Below are 17,330 nucleotides of genomic sequence, written 5' to 3' on the forward strand. Positions count from 1 at the left end.
CTAAAAATCTATGCTGACCAGCTGGCACCCATCTTCACACAGATCTTCAACAGATCACTGGAGCTGTGCGAAGTCCCCTCATGCTTCAAACGCTCCACCATCATCCCCGTCCCAAAGAAACCCAACATTACTGGACTTAATGACTACAGACCTGTGGCTCTAATGTCTGTGGCCATGAAATCATTTGAAAAATTGGTTTTGGATTATCTGAAGGACATCACTGGACCCCCTGCAGTTCGCCTACAGAGCAAACAGGTCTGTGGATGATGCAGTCAACATGGGACTGCACTTCATCCTGCAACATCTGGACAGACCAGGGACACCATCATCACGGACACCCTTCAGAATAAACTGACAGCTCTCCGTCCCCACCTCTGTCTGTCAGTGGATCACCAGCTTCCTGACAGACAGGCAGCAGTTAGTAAAGCTTGGTAAATTCACATCCAACACCTGCACCATCAGCACTGGAGCTCCTCAGGGCTGCGTTCTCTCCCCACTGCTCTTCTCCCTCTACACCAACGACTGCACATCTAAAGACCCCTCTGTCAAGCTCCTTAAGTATGCAGATAACACCACACTGATCGGCCTCATCCAGGATGGTGACGAGTCTGCTTACAGACGGGAGGCTAAGGAGCTGGCTGTCTGGTGCAGTCTTAACAACCTGGAGCTTAACATGCGCAAAACTGTGGAGATGATCGTGGACTTCAGGAGAAAACTGAATATTTGGATATTTGTATATTATTCTTTTATTATCTGTGTCCTGTCCTGTTTCTGTCTTTCTGTTGCACTGTGGAGCTTCTGTCACTATAACAAATTCCTCGTATGTGTAAACATACCTGGCCAATAAAGCTCATTCTGATTCTGATTCTCTTGCCATCTGAATAGAGACTTGATTAAACTGAATACTTGCAATGGCATACTAAAAATTAAGGTGTTCAGTGTGGTTGATAATGCATTGCGGTTGCTTAGATATTCTGTGACTGCAAGGGGTTGCTGTCAGATAGATGGACAGATGGACAGATGGATAGATGGATAGACAGATAGATAGATAGATAGATAGATAGATAGATAGATAGATAGATAGATAGATAGATAGATAGATAGATAGATAGATAGATAGATAGTGTATAACACTATAAAGGATTCAAAACATGATATGGAAATTTTTTTTTGTTTTGGTGGTCTGTCTTCGACCACCAAAACGAATGTACTTTTTGCATTATTACCTTTTGTCATTTTTACAACAGGTTCAACAACCATTTTCTTCCAGCATGTTCTCCACATGTTTGCTATTTGAGTCTCCTCCTCTGGTTAGCGCGCGCTCAGGCCGCCCCTCTCTGCGCAGTCTGGAAATGCACTTCCTGTCGTTGAGACGTGGCTGACAGTGGAAAATCCTTCAGGAGGGAAATCGGGAGGCTGTCTGCTGCAGTGCTCTTGCTATTAGACAGAAGTGCCTGGATGGCAGGGTCAAGCCGGAGTAAAAACTGTAGGAATTTCAGCCAGGTAAGAAAAAAATGTTTGTTTATTTATCGCTGTTGCGAATCTTGTAGACAGTGATTTGTTTTTCAAGGCACGCAACTTTGTATCGAGTTAGTTTGCGTGCACCGTTGCTTTTATCAGAAACATTGCAACAGTGTTGCGTTTTGCGAGTTTCTGCGTTTAGACTGGCTACTCATCGCTCATAAGTATAACATACAACTGACAGCTTTGCTTTTGGGCCTTCTTGCTGTTTTAATAAGTTTAGCAGCCAAATGCAGAAACGCTGTAAACTTTAAGAGTGTGTTTAAAGCCCAGAGTGGCTGGAGTTTGTCAGGAATTTCGCCGCTCCCTAACTCCTGCACGTCCACAGACCGTACAAACGTGCTGCTCCTCTGTAAATGTTGCGTTTGCATTTTTATCCACCCATAACGGGCATAATTAGTGGCAATCACAAACCTGTTAAAACCAAGGTATGTTGTTTTTACGGTTATATTCTTTACATATTTGTGCAATAAAGACAATTTAAACTCATGCAATATTGCAATATTTTATAAAGATCAGCTGCTGAAGACAGGTGAACACATTTAGCCTTATCATTATTATGGGTGCTAGTTTTATAAACTATTTGAAGGGATTGTGTTAGGCCTGACTCTAATGCATTAACTGATATCATGTTTTCATCACTGTGTAAATTATTTTCCCGTGCTGGCAGTAACGAGCTAAAAGTTTTTTTTGGGTTTCTTTTTTATTTGTAGGTTGTGACTCACATTGCCATGGTCTTCTGAATGTCTGTCTTTTTATGTGGTCTATACTGTTTTTTTTTCTGGTGGTGGATAGGAGAGGAATGACTTAGTCACCATATCCAGACCTTTCAATTTGGAGGCCAAGCTAGAGGGCTGCTTCCCCTGGAATTTCGAATGTGTTTTTTATATAGAAGTCTTTGGATACCATTGCTTGAAGACTCTTTTGTATTTTGTTTAACAACATACATTTCTTACAGACACAGTACATTAAATTTGAAGGTATTGTTATCAAGTTGCTGTAAAAGAATTACAATAGATATTGAAATTGTAAAGCAAATTAACTTGCACCCTTGTAGTAGATTCTGTGGGAAAATGTTTCAAAAAATTCTTGTTTCTGAAACGAAGTAGCTCAAGCATTTAATACCGCTAACACAAACTAACTAGCCTATTTTTTTTTTTATCTGGGACTAAGAAACCCTGAAACTTATTGAAACTCAACTAATCTTTCCACTTCGTGAAATTTTGTTTGAAGGCTCCTCTCTGCCTTACAGCACCCTACATGTTTCTTCCAAGTACTTTGCGGAGGTCTGGGCTGATGAGCGCAGGACCCGAGAAGCCCGTTTGGGCATTTGCTGTGCTGCTCCTTGGTGCCGCCCTACTGGCATCATCCCTTGGTGGGAAGATGATGGCTCAGACTGCTGTGTCCCAAGAAAAGACTGCACCTGCAGGACCAAGACCATGGTGCATTAAGGACCTTCTAGATCCCCAGTACCTGGCTGAGCTGTTATCCATAGATAACCTAGATGTTTGGTTCTGCTCCCTTGTGGGATCGATCGCCGTCGGACTCAGTGGCATCTTTCCACTCTTAGTGATACCCATTGAAGCTGGAACAGCTTTGAAAACTGAGGGTAAGTCAAACTTATGCTTGCATGCTTTTGTGATCTAGGTCTGTGTATGTAAACGGCTCATTGTAACTGCTAATCTAGGATCAGGTTACATGCTAAGCAGATCAGGTAGAGGTAGCATTGTGTTACATTCAGGGCTGGTCCACATATTCACAGCAGTGTGCTTATGCAGACTAATGGGCAGAGATCCAGTATTTTGTGTCTCTTCTTTGTTCATTCTATCAGAGGTGGAAAAAACGATTAGACTTTCTGGTCCTGTGCAGGTCACCAGAAAATGTAGCGTTTTACATGTTAAATTCTTGAAGACCTGTTCATTTTGGGGATTTTCCTCATAAAATCTTCCTCAAATTATTAGATTAAATTTAGGAATCATCCCCAAACTGATATAAAAAATCTTGCAGAGACAGTGTCCGGCGATCCCTGAGAAAAATGTGTTGTGTGAGCATGCTTGACCTATAAAAGAATTTGTTGAGCAATTGCATCTTCAGCTGCACCTGTCATGGCTTGTCTCAATAATTCTTGATGTAGTGGATGTTCAATGGAAGAACCATAATTGGATGCCAAAAAGTGTGCAGTAACATTGTATGGTTGACAGGTCACACTCTAAAGATCTTTGCAGAGGGCAGTGTTGCTCGGTGAAGCTTTTGTCTGCAATGATATCAGTCATGCAGAAATAGATCAGAGTCTGGCAATGGATCCTAGTCAGGAAGTAGACCGGCTTAAGAGAACATCTGTTCTGTTCTACCAGTATAGGTTTAGATGGTTAAGAGTAGATGGTTAGACTGAATTATAAGTGGTATAGGTGGGTCCTGTACCACAGAGACTGACCACATGATTTTCAAAGCAGTGTGGAGTAATAGCTTTAGATATTTTTTGTCTGTTACTGTATATTCCCACAAACGCTTTACGGTTGCAAAACTAGTTTATTAAAGCTGTGCAGCTTCAGAACTTAAGCTGAACGAAAAACAAAATAATAAATGTAAGTGCTTGTAGAATGATTTTGCAACTGTATGGTGGTTTCACCATCTGCTTTATGTGAAGGATTTGCTCAATTTGCTTAACACAACAAAATCTTTGAAGTTTTGCATATCAAGCATTTCTGCTAATATTTGTTTATGAACTTCTGTTTATGCTCTTGTACTGTTTGCAGCTGGGTGTCAGAAGCTGAAGAAGCTGCTGAGTTTTGCCATTGGTGGTCTCTTAGGCGACGTGTTTCTCCACCTCCTTCCTGAAGCCTGGGCTTACACTTCCAGTCCTGGTGAGAATTCTCACATTATATATAACACTTGCTGGCGCAGTGCTCATGCATTAATCATCATATGTGTGCTCTTTCAGTTTCTTAGTCTTATCTCGGTTTCCTTTTCGGTCTTTTTTTTTTTTTTTTTTTTTAATAACCCTTCCTGTGACTCCCAGTAGTTGTAAATGTGTGGTTTTGTTAAGCCCCCAACCCCCCCCCCCCCCCCCCCCCCTTTAAAAAAACAAAAGCAAGCGATCGTGCCAGCGCCTCACGCGCGCAGTTAAGCATAGCCTGCTGACTCGACAACGCAGCCTGTTCACTGTCATAATAAAATAGTCAGCCAAACATATTGAAGAAGCATGAAAAGATATTTTATTTCCCCTCACTCCACAACAAATCCTTTAAATTTAATTAAACCAAAACAAGAATAAAAATATGAGAAGCTAACAAGCCAAAATTAATTAATTTAAACTTTTGTACTTCACGTTCCAATATGTAAAACAAAATGTGCTTGGCATAATATCACGGGGGTATGGTGGTCAAGCTGAAAGGCACGGACTACAGGCTAGCTAAACTGAACAGTGCACTGTAAAAAAAAATATGTAAACGTAGGCTAGCCTACTAACATCAAATTAAGTATGTTTGAGAGGTAGCTCGTCTTTTTCTTACCATGTAGGCTATAAAATAATTTTAGATGCAATTTAATAATATGAATATGATTAATGCGCTTTTGAACTACAGGGAAATGGTGCTTTAATGTGAGCAACACCATGAACACGGACGCTGCCTATAACACGGACCACATTTATTTGCGTTAAAGCCCCTTTTCTTGACAGTGTTTCCAAACGAATTTTTGCGACATTTGAAGTATCGATATAGAATTTATGCGCTAAAGTTAAACGGAAAAAGATTTTGTCGACACATGAGAAATTAAGAAGATCAGGCCCTTTCTCTCGGAACATGCAACACAACTCCTTGTTCAGGCTCTTGTTCTGTCCAGACTTGACTATTGCAACTTGACTATTACCTAAATGCATTACTTCAGACTTATGTGCCCTCTAGAAGCTTGCGTTCTTCAAGTGAATGACGCATTATTGTGCCATCCCAAAGACAAAAACACTTTCACAGACTTTTTCATTAACTGTTCCCATCTGGTGGAATGACCTGCCCAACTCGATCCGAGCAGCCGAATCCTTACCCATCTTCAAGAAACGGCTAAAAACTCATCTGTTCCATCTTTGCTTGACCCTCTAACTCTAGCACTCTCTATTCTAATTTTATTTTATCTGTCTTTTTATTTAAAAAATAAATAATAATAATAATTATCTGTAATTAATAATAATTATCTGTAATAATAAAAAACCAAGACTTGTAATAGCACTTGCACGTGGTTGCTCTTTTGTTGGTTTTGATTGCTTCTGATGTCCTCATTTGCAAGTCGCTTTGGATAAAAGCGTCTGCTAAATGACTAAATAAATTTAATCGATAATTGGCATTTCCATCAGCTATGTCGTAAATATTTTAAAGCGTTAAATATTTTTCCGCAAAAAAAATCCTTGGATGGAAACCTGGTTATTGTTTTGCATGAAACTATGCCATTTTAACATCAAGAGTGTGTAGTAATTGACTCTTTGCTAAACCCTTTTCCCTCTGGTAACTCTGCCTCAGTTTCTCATATTTACTGTGGTACTGAAATCGATATGAATAATGGCACTTAGTAACATTTACTTTGAAGCAAGTGTTAGTCCCCTTATTGATCTTATGTCTTCATTTTTGGGGATTCAAAGCTTACACAGTGCTATTAACATTTTTAAAAAGTCCACTCTGGGTGTTTGTGTTACCATTATAGGTGATATTATTATTTGGTATTTTAATACTGAAATCTTGTCAAATATTATTAATGAAGGCAGGTTTAGGTCAATATACAGTACAATTTTTAAGGCAGAGCCAGTGTAATTTTAGTATTTATACATAGTATATAAGCATACGATTATTCACTTTTATATATTCGGTTTTCATTTTAATTTAGTAATTGTGCATCTTATCTTTTTATGTTTCCATTTAGATTTATTTTTCAGTTTAATTTAGTAATTGTAGCTTATTGTATTTCATTTAGACTCCAATGCAACATTTCCTTTATGCAGTTGAAGATTTTCATCTTATATTGATATTTTATTTCATATTAATTGTTTTTAAATAATTTTAATTAACAAAAACAGCATTTGACAGAGCTTAGTGAAGTTTAAATTTATTTAATTGTATTTTAAAAAAAATTGTGTTTGCATGTTGTATAGATGGGTCCCACAGGCACTATCATACGCAGGGTTTGTGGGTGATAGGGGGTCTGCTGTCCTTTCTGATTTTGGAAAAGGTGTTCCCTGATGAAGACAGTGACTCAGAGAGCAAAGCCGCCTGCCAAAGAACTGAAGTAAGTTACATGCGCTTTTAGTACCTATTCCAGCACTTTGAATCCGTCCAACGTGTCCACATTGGAACAATGTAATTCTGAACCTCATGGGGGAGCCAAAGCACGATGTTGGAGTTATGCACTCTACAGACTCGCACACATTCATTATAGCCTACATCCACATTAACCATCCGGTAGTATACAGTTAGAGTTCTATTGTTTATGTAATTTTTTTTCTATTTAACTACAAAAAGTTACAGGTGCTATTTTAAATACTTTTCTGGCACATTTTCCTTTTGAGTATTGGCTAATGGAATAATAGTTTGTGGTTTCACAGGACCTTTAACTAGGCGTTCTTCTTGTTTTGTTAACAATGACCGAAGTGTTATAAATATTTCTAAAGCAAAGTAAGATTTTGCCTGAGTTTCTGGAAAAAGTTCATCAGTCTTTTAAATGTCTTTAAACTTCTGACTGGTTTATTGCAGCTCTAAATGCACTCTTATTAGTTTTTTTTTGTGTGTAATTCTATCATGAAACACAGTTTTTGTTTCACTTTTATTGTTAATGTTTATGAAGTTTGACATGCTGAATAGGAAAATCACATTACTTTTGTGTATCATTAAACGGTGCTCGTGAAAACTGAAAATATTGACAACTTATGCAAGCTAATCTGTTATTACACATGCATAAAAATTACATGGTACATTCATAATACTGAGCTAACAACAGTGTAACATGAACAGTTACCAAAACAGTGAGTCATCCAAAACTTCGGAAGTGTACGTTGGATGATTTTTGTCTTTTTTGACTAGTTCCACAATGTTCTGGAATGGCCCGGAAAGCACTAGAATATTCCAGAATGTTACAGAAATGTCTAGAATGTTCCCATCCCTGCAAAAGTGAAATATATAAAAAAAAAATAAACATGCAAAGTTAGTACAAAAACCTATCTGTACATGCACACCTTATTTCACTTTTCGGTCTCCACCCTGAGCGATATAACAGCTTAAGGCATTGGTCTCAAACTCAATTCCTGGAGGGCCACAGCTCTGCACAGTTTTGCTCCAACCCTAATCAAACACACCTGATCCAGCTAATCAAGCTCTTCAGGATTACTAAAAACTTCCAAGCAGGTGTGATTTGGAGCTAAACTGTCCAGAGCTGCGGCCCTGCAGGAATTGAGTTTGAGACCAATGGCTTAAGGCCTTGAAATATTTGCTTTTAGATGCTTCCTAGAACAAATGAATTCCAGTTTTGTTCTGCCTACCTTTCAAGTGTAGCGTCTTGAGTGCCTTGGACATTCAAATCACACCAAACAGAGGGGCTTGCAGTGCCTGTGACATAGACGTCTATTCCCCCCTTCCCTTCTAATTATAACTTTAATTTGACTTGGCCTATGACTTGAATCTGTTTGTGAATGCCTATGTCTTCTTCTTCCTTTCTTACGGGAGACCTGGGAGTTTGATTGATAGCCTCTGCTCTGTTTGGGTAGCTATAAATAGCATCTAGCAGGAAGCAGCTGCCACCAGCATTCCATCGGCAAACAGACGGGCCACAGAAGTCAGCCACGGTGCACAGAAACCACAGCTGAGAGCCTTACAGACTGTGGGCTAGAACAGGGAGGAAGCGTCTAGTTCTATTATTACAATCTAAAATACCTGCTGCTATAAAGGACCATTGTTTTCTCACAGTCAGCCATTTGTCTCCTCAACCCGTGGAAAGAATTATGTGAATGTAGAAGCAGAAATGTTTTTAATGACACACATGCTTAAATTTTTGTACTTTGAGTATGAACTAATGTTCTGTAGAAATTGAGCTAAACTGAGTGTTGTTAGTCTGTTTGATTTTAAGAATTAAAAATGAATTTCTATTTTTTTTACAGCTTAATATCTATTTATAGAGTGGTGGTATGCTGTAGATTCCCACAAAACATTTTCCTCAGTTTATTAAAATGAATGGAATGTGTTTATAGCAGCGTACTTATAACAGGTAGCACTGTGAATAAATGTTTAAGATATGCAGTAATGGCACATAAAATTGCATTAAATTAGGGCTGAAAAATGTGTGCATAAATCTTTTAAAAGTTGGCGGTCAATAAGATTTCAAAAACGTTTTAAAATTTAGAATTTCTTTCTTCACCAAGGCTACTTTTTTTGGGGGGTTCAAAAATAAAGCAAAAACGGTAATATTGTGAATTGTTACGGTTTACAATGATTATATATTAATATTTAAAAATGTAATTTATTCCTGTGATGACAATGCTGAAATTTCAGCAGCCATTATTTGTGTCACATGATCCTTCAGAAATCATTCTAAAATGCTGATGTTGTGGTCAAGAAGAACAGAAACATTTCTTCATGTTAAAAACAATTGTGTTACTTAATGTGGAAAGTGTAGTACTTTTTTTTTTTTTTTTTTTTTTTTTTTTTTTCAGAATCATTTGAATAGAAAATGGAAAAAGCATAATTTATTTGAAATCGAAATCTTTTGTAACAATGTCAAAGTCTTAACTGTCCCTTTTGATCACTTTAATGCATCTTTGATAAATAAAGGTGTTAATTAAAATCAATCAATCTTTCTGACCCCACATTTTTGAATAGTGGTGTACCTGGTAAGTGTTCTTGGTATCCGATTTAATCTGAAGATTTGATAGTGGGTAAAACTGTCTATTTACTCTTGAATGCTGTGAAATGAGACCCAGATTTGTTAGACTTATTGTGGTGTTCTCTCCTCTTTCCAAACTAGTCATCTTCAACAGATCTGAGCAGCGAGGTCTCTGTGTCCCCACAAACAAATGGCATCTGCTCAAACAACAACTCCGACTCCAAGCCAAAGACTGACATCAACCTTTACACAGAGCCAAAGAAAATAAAGGTAAGCTGCGCACGCAAATCATGCTTTGTTCACAATCAAAGATCTAAGTGGTTATTAGATTATTAGAGACAAGTACGAGGACAGTTTCCTTGGAACCAATCATACAGCATTTGTAAAATGTCTTGTTACCTATTATCTTTTCTCTTACATTGTTTCTTTATTTTTTCAGACAAGTGGTTATCTAAACCTTCTTGCTAACTGCATTGATAACTTCACTCATGGGCTGGCAGTGGCAGGAAGCTTTTTAGTAAGCCGAAAGGTAAGAGCAAACAGATCTATTCCATATAAATGGGTTTCAGCCTTCATTTGTATTACTACAGAACTCAAAGTAATGCTAAAGGAAAGCTGATTGCTGCTTGCATAGCCTAATATAAAGTGCACTATTAATGACTAGTTCATATCTTTGCTTAATGTGAACAGGTCTGTGTAGGGCAGTTGGATGTCTGGTAATTGTGACTTTGTGCTTTATAAATAGATTCAGAGTTCCTGTGTAAATATAATATGGTTTGGCCACATTTAAGCATTTTAAGCCTTAAACTGATCTCATCCTCAATAATTATTTTGGTCAGTGGAGATCATTGCAAACAGTGAGAGAGAGATGTCTATGTGATGTGTGGGAGTATTTATAGTGCAGCAGTATTTATATGGCTTTTGGAAGTTGAAGTCCAGGTGGAGAAGCATAAGGCTCCCAGCATGTATGAGGAGGGAGTTTCAGAGGAAATGGACTTGGTGCAACAGAAACCACTATACTTGCACAGAAAAACATACTTTTACACATTTGTTCACTGGCCTGGACATACATATTTGGCTGCAGAAATGCAAGGGAGAGTATTGTGCCATTTTACTCTTTTTGCTACCTCCCCCATAGCTTCTGTTGACATTCAGTTAAACATATGTGCCAAATAAACATTGTCTGAATTATAAAATTTGGTTTTGCTGCCCTACCATGGTTGAATTAGAATACAAGGGTATACTACAATATATTTATCGTATGTTTACAATACCATATTTTACTTGTCCTAACAGGTTGGTCTCTTAACGACGTTCGCTATTCTGCTTCATGAGATCCCTCATGAGGTACGTATCTCAGTATCCTTCTTGCTTGAGTTTCAACCAGGTAATTAATATACAGAAACAATGCATTTCATTTTTAACCGATCTATAATAGTTTATTATCATCAACTTGGAATGAGCAAGGAGTCATTCAAGAGTTACTGCGTGTCAAATGTCTCAATACTTTATAGTACTCAGTACTTACCAATTTCTGTTGCTGTGCACACATTTCTGTCTTTATGGAAAGGTGGGAGATTTTGCCATTCTGCTGCGAGCAGGATTTGACCGCTGGAAAGCTGCCCGTATGCAACTCTCTACAGCGTTAGGAGGAGTCCTGGGGGCATGTTTTGCTCTTTGCTCCCAATCACCGCATGGGGCAGGTGAGACACCACAGGCATCTCTCATCTCTCAGGCTATACACTACTGTTCAAAAGATTTTTAATAAAACCAAAAATTAGCCTAAAACTTGTATTTAGTAAGAAAGCAATAAAATGTTATTTCAAATAAAAGCTGTTCTTTTGAACTTTCTATTCATCAAAGAATACTAAAGAAAAATGATCATGGTTTCCACAGAATTAAGCACAACTGTTTTGAAAACTTATAATAATAAATCTTTGAGAACCAAATCAGCATATTAGAATGATTTCTGAAGAATCATGTGACACTGAAGACTGATAATAATGTAATAGAGTAATGGCTGCTGAGAATAGAAAACACTTGTTTTAAATTGTAGTAATATTTCATATTACTGTTTTTACTTTGTGAGCATTAAGCCCGAGACACACTGCACGATTTTCGGCTGTCCAGATGAATCGTGAAACAATTGTGGCGGTTTCTGTGATCTTAGCTTCTAATCTGTGGTCCTATGTTGCACAGTGAGAGAAGTTCAAAGACCAAAGATGGCCTACGATAAGTTTTTTTGATAGTGTCAGAAATTCAGAATGATCATTGCACAGTGTGTTTGCTGCTACGACCCACGTTAACTGACCAGCCAATAAAAATGCGACATGAAATCAACACAACATTGAACTAAAATACAAAACTGCTTACCTACAGCTCTTATCCCTTCCTCTTTTACAGCTTCCACTTTTTTTCAGCACACATTAAAAACTACAACTGCCTGAGTGTGATTCCTCGTGCTCTTTTTGTTTACCACTAGCGCATGCTGATGACGTTTTATTATTCTGTAGTAGCGTGTGTCGTAGCGTACGAGTCAGTAGGTGTTGTCATCGTACAGTCGACTTGCATGTCATACCCAAGTTTATTAGATCCAATCTGCACAGTGTGATTCGCACAGATCATTCCTATAATTGTGCAGTCTTTATAATGCTTAAGAGATGTATTGTATCTTTAAGCTTTTTCATGTTTCTTCTGATATCAGCGTTTGTTGTTGTTTGCAATGTTGTTCTTTCTTATTTGTGACTTACCATCCCATGCTTAACATGACTTTTAGCAGCTACTGATACTTAATAAATAAATGAGTGTTTTTATTTGTGGAAAACTCAAGCACATAAGCACCTTATCAAACATATTCTTCAGTGCTGGTTCTGCTCATGTATCTTTCTAGAGAATGCCACTGCTTGGATCCTCCCCTTCACCTCAGGTGGCTTTATCTACATTGCGTTGGTCAATGTGGTACCTGATCTGCTGCAGGAGACCAACCCTAGGTAAGGTGTCCATTTCCCTGAAAAAATGAGAATTTTTTTTTGCCGTACCTCACATATTAAATAAATTGAATGTCCATGATCGTGTCCCCTGTTCCCACAGGAACTCCTTTCTACAGGTTCTGCTGTTATTTTGTGGGATAGCAGTCATGGCTCTTCTCTCAGTCGTCATGGACTAGCCACAGACGAGCACCACTTTTATCAAGGGACAATTAGAGTGCTACCTAGCATGTTGGAGGACTTCGTGACAGTTCACTCCACTGGTTATGTTTTAAATATTTTTGTCACCCCTAAAGAACATGTGAGGAAAGACCTAAGAAAGAAACAGCCTTGACAATCAGGTGTTTGAATTTGTCCTTGTGATTTTTAGCCTTATCCTTCATACACTTCTGTGTCCAGATTAAAACTGAACTCATGCCTGACAGGCACCAGCTGAAATTGAAGGGAAATACAGGTTTGTGCAAAAGGTGCTCCAACACAACATTGGTTGCATTTTTGCACAGTTTTGCATTCTTCTTAATGTTTGACTTTTTTTCTTTTCTTTTTTTTTGTCAAACACATTTCCAATGTCAGTAGGTTACATCAATGTGATTTGCTTTAATTGTATGGAATACTGCACATGCAGGTTTCACAAGTCAACACTTTATCCTTTATTAAGAGACAAGCACATATGCTTACATAATCAGATTTTTGATGGTCATCATCATTGCTTTTCTATAAACTAATACTGCTTCACTTTTAGAAGTCTTTCTGTTGAAGTTAAATCTATACAAGCTCATTTCATGCTTCATTTACTCAAGTTAAGACATCCACACTTTGCATGACTACATATTCCTAATTGCACATACATCAATGAACACTCCTTTTGTCAAATACTTTTGAAATACTTATTTTCAGGTATTCCTCAGTCATTTTTTAAATTGTGCTTTCTATGTCTTTTCTTACAGTGTTTAGTCTTGTTACTGATTGTGTCCTGATAGCCACTACACTGCTACGTTTTAGCTTTAATTTACAGAGTTCTGTATAGTTCATTGTGGTCCTGGCATTGCAATACACAGTTTTGAGTGATTTAGTCTTGAGGATTGATGGATTCATAAGCAGACACTTCGTTTACTTAACTGACTTGGTGCCATTTCAATCACATTTTTAAAAAGATAAAATAGTTGATAAATGGATTGTCTGTTTATGAGTTTTGTATGGAATGTTACTGAAAAGAATGTTCTGAACGTGTCACATGGCTGGTCAGAACAGTCTTTGCCCGATTGTAAATATTTGAAGAGATTATATATATATTTATTGTGTAAACAATGCCATGTTGAAAGAAAAATGTAAGTTTAACTTTTAAGTCCTCCCAATGTTATATTTGAAATAAAGCAATATTACAGTTTGATTTAAAACTGTTGTGATGTCTGATTTATGTGTGCAGCTTTTACTTGGAGTAGCACTGCTCCCAGCATTGTATTCCTTGTAGAAATGTATTAATCAGTTCAGCTGACAGTTTTTCAAATATGAATCATTTTCTGACCTCCTAGCAAAATGTCTCTTCTCTCTCCTGCTGAAAAGCTGTTGGGTAGTTCATCCAAAAATTTAAATTCTGTAATTTTCTGTAATTTACTCATCCTTTACTAACATTTTGAAGAATGTTGGTACCCAAGCAGTTGACAGTAGCCGCTGACTTCCACAGTAGTTTTTTTTTTCTATACTATGGAAGTCAATGGCTATCAACTGCTACCATTTTTCAAAATATCTTTTATTTTCAACAGCTGAACAAAATTCATACAGGGTTTGAACAACATGAGGGTGAATAAACAACATGGGAAGTCGTGGCCCAATGGTTAGAGAGTTGGACTCGTAATTCAAAGGTTGCGAGTTCGAGTCTCGGGCCTCCACCCTCAATACCATGACTGAGGTGCCCTTGAGCAAGGCACCGAACCCCCAACTGCTCCCCGGGCGCCGCAGCATAAATGGCTGCCCACTGCTCCGGGTGTGTGTTCACGGTGTGTGTTCACTGCTGTGTGTGTGCACTTTGGATGGGTTAATTGCAGAGCACAAATTCCGAGTATGGGTCACCATACTTGGCCGTATGTCACGTCACTGTCACTGAATAAAGGTGACTACACCTTTTAATAACAGATTATCAAAATTTCCAGTGACTCCTTTTCAGTGCAAATAAAAACAGAAATTCTGAAAACACATTATTCAAAATATCTTTTTTTTTTTTGGGTGAACTACCCCTTTAACTGAAGTAATGTTGGTTTGGAGCAATACAGGGGTGAGTAAAAGATGAAATTTTTATTTTTAGTTGAACTATCCCTTTAAATGGGTAGCTCACCTTCACCTTGCTGGTCCCCATTGACTTCCAAAGTATGGGGAAAAAAACACTATGCAAGTCACTGGGGACCAACTAAGGGTAAACTATCCCTTTAAGGAATGAAAACATTCACCTAGCTTGATTAGTGGTTTTGAGGGCCATGTTCTGGTCTACATTTATGCTTTTTTCGATTTCAGTTTTATAAAATTGCTAACATATCTTTGTGGTATTTCATTTCTATTTTTCATTTTTTGGACTCAGAACCATACAGTAGATTGCTTGTGACACCAAAGTGATGTTGAGTGTCTTTCCTGCATCGAAACAGGTCTTTTCTATTGAATTGGTTAATGGACTCTAAATGACATTTAGCAGTTCTGCTATTCGTGTCAGAATGACACTGCATATACAATACCTTCCCGAAGTAGGAAAATGCATTCAATAATGAGGGTTCGATGTTTCCAGCATATGTTTCACATGACCTGCTAAATCACCACCTATTGCTGTTACATGGCCATGCAGAGGAACCATTATGCTAAATGACTCCTGAGATGGACTCCCCATCATGTTTAACCGTTAGCAACCTAGACCGTGCTTCTGTGACGTGTGTACGAGCTTTGGCTTGCCACTACTGTTCCTCTATGCTGATGCAGTATGCTTGGATGACAACTGCATAGTCTTTTTTGAGTCTATTTTGTCCCAGTTTGCAAGGTCTTTGCATTTTGATATGTCACACTCACAAATGGCTTGCATTGCCTGCCGCTCCAAGGCCTGTATGCGTTCAAAGTTGCATTTCTGCAACAGTGTCGGCCAAGATGCGTGCCACAAGCACATTTTTACTGCACAGTCTGTGTCTGAAATGTCATATGGGAATCAGGGGGTGGTATTGATTTTGTTCACACTTGTCCTATTTCAACACAGTCTGTTTGGCAAGGAACTGTTGCCATAACGACTAGCCTGTGGGTTGTCTTCCTTTGTCATCTGCCCTGACAGAGCCCACTGTGTGGGAAACTGCCTGGAACTTTAGATAATGATATGCCACTTTTTTTTATATTTGAAAGTCTTTATGTCTTGTCCTTCAAACCGCTTTTGATGGGCACCTAAAACACGGCTGCTTGTACAAATGTGATTTATTCTCCTGTATGTTGACCTGAACCTCCCACGTTTCTGAAACTCTTCTCAGTGCTCCTCTCCCTCTCTGTGGGCCACCTCCATGGATGGCAGGTGGCAAATTAGTGCTGCTACAGTTCACACAAGTATATTAATATAAGAGTTTAGTGCACCTGATCACGGGGAAATGGTGAGAAATATAGAGAGAGGAGCAGTGAAGGAAAATAATTCTGAAAGAACAAGACTGTCAAGAATGTATGAAAGGACAGATGACAAATTTTAGACTAAAACATTTCACCCACTGGATGTGATGTGGAAGGGCAAATGCCTATCAAATTTGAGATTTTACTGTAAATGTATGTTTTGTTATAGCACAGTAACAAGTACTTTCTCAGTTCTTATCTTTTCTTCAGTTGATATCAAAAACGGGATGACTAGCAATTTCTTACTGCTAAATTCTGCAAAAAAACAGAGGTGTTAATTATTGGACCAAAAACTTTTGCATGTACTAACCTAGATCACGGTCTAATACTTGATGGTTGCTCTGTAAATTCTTCGTCATCAGTTAGGAACCTAGGCGTATTTTTTGATAGCAATCTTTCCTTCGAAAAAATTGTAAAGCATTTGTAAAACTGCATATTTCCTTCTTAAAAATATATCTAAATTACGACCTATGCTCTCAATGTCAAATGCAGAAACATTAATTCATGCATTCATGACCTCGAGGCTAGATTATTGTAATGCTTTATTGGGTGGTTGCTCTGCACGTTTAATAAACAAACTCCAGCTGGTTCAAAATGCAGCAGCTAGAGTTCTTACTAGAACCAGGAAGTATGACCACATTAGCCCGGTTCTGTCAACACTGCACTGGCTCCCTATGAAACATTGTATACAGTTTAAGATCTTGCTAATTACCTATAAAGCCCTGAATGGTTTGGCACCTCAGTATTTGAGTGAGCTCTTATTGCATTATAGTCCTTCACGTCCACTGTGATCTCAAAACTCTGGCCATTTGATAATACCTAGAATATCAAAATCAACTGCGGGCAGAAGATCGTTTTCCTATTTAGTGCCCAAACTCTGGAACAATCTACCTAACACTGTTCGGGAAGCAGACACACTCTGTCAGTTTAAATCTAGATTAAAGACCCATCTCTTTAACCTGGCTTACACATAATACACTATTGCATTTCTATAATTGAAATCTGTTAAAGGATTTTTAGGCTGCATTACTTAGGTCATCCGGAACCGGGAACACTTCCCAAAACACCTGATGTACTTGTTACATTGTTAGAAGAATGGCATCTATGCTAATATTAGTCTGTTTCTTTCTTATTCCGAGGTCACCGTAGCCACCCAGATCCAGACTGTATCCAGATAAGATGATGGATCAGCACCTAGAGATGACCTCTATAGCCAGGACACCTAGATGAGCCCCAGCCACTGATCCCCAGTGAAGACCCTGTCTCCAAGACAGCCATCGGGACAAGACCACAGGAACCAGATGAGTCCTTTGCACAATCTGATTCTGCTTTAGTCTAGATTTAAAC

At 38.3% G+C, this 17,330-nt stretch overlaps 1 protein-coding gene across 3 annotated transcripts; it reads left to right on the forward strand.

Moving 5' to 3' along the window:
• The first annotated feature begins 1,341 nt into the window (after positions 1-1,341).
• Positions 1,342-13,755, forward strand: LOC306868192 (zinc transporter ZIP13-like). 3 transcript variants are annotated; one of them, XM_079414264.1, is made up of 10 exons: positions 1,342-1,503; positions 2,774-3,130; positions 4,278-4,385; positions 6,659-6,792; positions 9,517-9,645; positions 9,815-9,904; positions 10,672-10,722; positions 10,946-11,078; positions 12,266-12,365; positions 12,466-13,755. In XM_079414264.1, the coding sequence occupies exons 2-10, from the start codon at positions 2,782-2,784 to the stop codon at positions 12,539-12,541; spliced, it is 1,170 nt and encodes a 389-aa protein (XP_079270390.1). In that variant the 5' UTR covers positions 1,342-1,503; positions 2,774-2,781; the 3' UTR covers positions 12,542-13,755. The 3 variants fall into 3 exon arrangements, with proteins under 3 accessions (XP_079270390.1, XP_079270391.1, XP_079270389.1); XM_079414265.1 differs by having other exon boundaries at positions 1,344-1,503; positions 2,796-3,130; XM_079414263.1 differs by having other exon boundaries at positions 1,364-1,503; positions 2,755-3,130.
• The last annotated feature ends 3,575 nt before the right edge of the window (positions 13,756-17,330 follow it).

The sequence above is a fragment of the Barbus barbus genome (genome assembly GCF_936440315.1).
Source record: "Barbus barbus genome assembly, chromosome: 1".
Classification (NCBI taxonomy): domain Eukaryota; kingdom Metazoa; phylum Chordata; class Actinopteri; order Cypriniformes; family Cyprinidae; genus Barbus; species Barbus barbus.

What these genes read in the sequence shown, in the direction of transcription:
- LOC306868192 (XM_079414263.1), top strand. Translation starts at nt 1,459, where the DNA reads ATGGCAGGGTCAAGCCGGAGTAAAAACTGTAGGAATTTCAGCCAG. An exon ending in GCTTTTTAGTAAGCCGAAAG is followed by an intron (nt 9,905 to 10,671) that starts GTAAGAGCAAAC and finishes TTGTCCTAACAG; the next exon opens with GTTGGTCTCTTAACGACGTT. An exon ending in TTCATGAGATCCCTCATGAG is followed by an intron (nt 10,723 to 10,945) that starts GTACGTATCTCA and finishes CTTTATGGAAAG; the next exon opens with GTGGGAGATTTTGCCATTCT.